Source organism: Callionymus lyra, unplaced genomic scaffold (genome assembly GCF_982586985.1).
Source record: "Callionymus lyra unplaced genomic scaffold, fCalLyr1.hap1.1 HAP1_SCAFFOLD_728, whole genome shotgun sequence".
Lineage (NCBI taxonomy): Eukaryota > Metazoa > Chordata > Actinopteri > Syngnathiformes > Callionymidae > Callionymus > Callionymus lyra.
In genome coordinates, this window is record NW_028258933.1 from 5,621 (window position 1) to 7,691 (window position 2,071).

Below are 2,071 nucleotides of genomic sequence, written 5' to 3' on the forward strand. Positions count from 1 at the left end.
TAAAGATGAAGATGATGAAGATGAAGATAATGATGATGAAGATGATGATAATAAAGATGATGAAGATGATGATGATGATGATGATAATAAAGATGAAGATGATGAAGATTATAATAAAGATGATGAAGATGAAGATAATGATGATGAAGATGAAGATAATGATGATAATAAAGATGAAGATGATGAAGATAATGATGATAATAAAGATGAAGATGATGAAGATGAAGATAATGATGATGAAGATGAAGATGATGATGATGAAGATAATGATGATAATAAAGATGAAGATGATGAAGATGATGATGATGAAGATAATGATGATAATAAAGATGAAGATGATGAAGATGAAGATAATGATGATGAAGATAATGATGATATAAAGATGAAGATGATGAAGATGAAGATGATGATGATGAAGATAATGATGATAATAAAGATGAAGATGATGAAGATGAAGATAATGATGATGAAGATAATGATGATAATAAAGATGAAGATGATGAAGATGAAGATAATGATGATGAAGATAATGATAATGATGATAATAAAGATGAAGATGATGAAGATGAAGATAATGATGATGATGATGATGAAGATGAAGATGAAGATGATGATGATGAAGATGAAGATGATGAAGATGAAGATGATGATGATGAAGATAATGACGATAATAAAGATGAAGATGATGAAGATGAAGATGATGATGAAGATAATGATGATAATAAAGATGAAGATGATGATGATGAAGATGAAGATGATGATGATGATGATGAAGATGAAGATGATGAAGATGAAGATGATGATGATGAAGATAATGATGATAATAAAGATGAAGATGATGAAGATGAAGATGATGATGAAGATAATGATGATAATAAAGATGATGATGATGATGATGATGAAGATGAAGATGATGAAGATGAAGATGATGAAGATGAAGATGATGATGATGATGATGATGATGAAGATGAAGATGATGATGTCACAGTCAAGGGTTTGTATAAATAGTTGTTTGTTCATCTTGTTGTTCTCCCTCAGAGTCACACGATGTTGTTTTCAGATGAACATGTGACGAACATTCTTGTTCCAGCATGACTCGCTCGCACAGCACGAACACGTGGTGACGTCCAATCAGAATGTGGCGCCCAGTGGTCATCATCCTGGCGGCCATGACAGTGGGCGCCATGACACGAGCGTCACGCTTCCCTGCAGACCAGGAGCCGCTCACACGTGTGAGTCTGGAAAGTGAGTTCTTCTCGGGTCACTCCGGGGTCACTCCCGGGTCACTCCGGGGTCACTCCGGGGTCACTCCCGGGTCACTCCGGGGTCACTCCCGGGTCACTCCGGGGTCACTCCCGGGTCACGGGTCAGCACCCCTTCCATACACACACTCTGTCTCTTCTTCTGTAGCGTCTCGCTCCTACGCTGCTTTCCAGGGTCTCCAGCTGGACCAGCACACGCTCCGCCTCGGCCTGGACTTCCAGAAGATGTTGAGGATCAACAACTTGCTCTTCATCGCTGCCCGGTCAGTGACCTCTGGTTAGACTCCGCCTCCTCTGACACTCTCTTCTTCTCAGAGATCATGTGTTCACCATCAACCTGACGTCATCCTTTCATCAGCACATCGTCCCTCAGCAGGTGAGTCTCACCCTCACACCTCACTCCTCACCTCTCTCCTCCACCTCACTCTCTCCTCACTCACCTTCACTCTCTCACCCTCCCTCTCTCACCCTCACTCTCTCACCCTCACTCTCTCACCCCTCTCTCACCCTCACTCTCACCCTCACTCTCTCACCTTCACTCTCTCACCCTCACTCTCTCACCTTCACTCTCTCACCTTCACTCTCTCATCCTCCCTCTCTCACCCTCACTCTCTCACCTTCACTCTCTCACCCTCACTCTCTCACCTTCACTCTCTCACCTTCACTCTCTCATCCTCCCTCTCTCACCCTCACTCTCTCACCTTCACTCTCTCACCTTCACTCTCTCACCTTCACTCTCTCACCTTCACTCTCTCATCCTCACTCTCTCATCCTCACTCTCTCACCCTCACTCTCTCACCTTCACTCTC

The 2,071-nt window shown here is 42.6% G+C and overlaps 1 protein-coding gene across 1 annotated transcript; it reads left to right on the forward strand.

The window, feature by feature from the left end:
* Positions 1-220: 220 nt before the first annotated feature.
* LOC148057741 (semaphorin-6C-like) lies at positions 221-1,642 on the forward strand (the record flags this gene model as incomplete). Its single annotated transcript, XM_087782759.1, has 4 exons — positions 221-994; positions 1,061-1,245; positions 1,411-1,525; positions 1,578-1,642. Coding segments are annotated over exons 2-4 (289 nt in total), but the record flags the coding sequence as incomplete, so codon positions are not given.
* Positions 1,643-2,071: the final 429 nt, after the last annotated feature.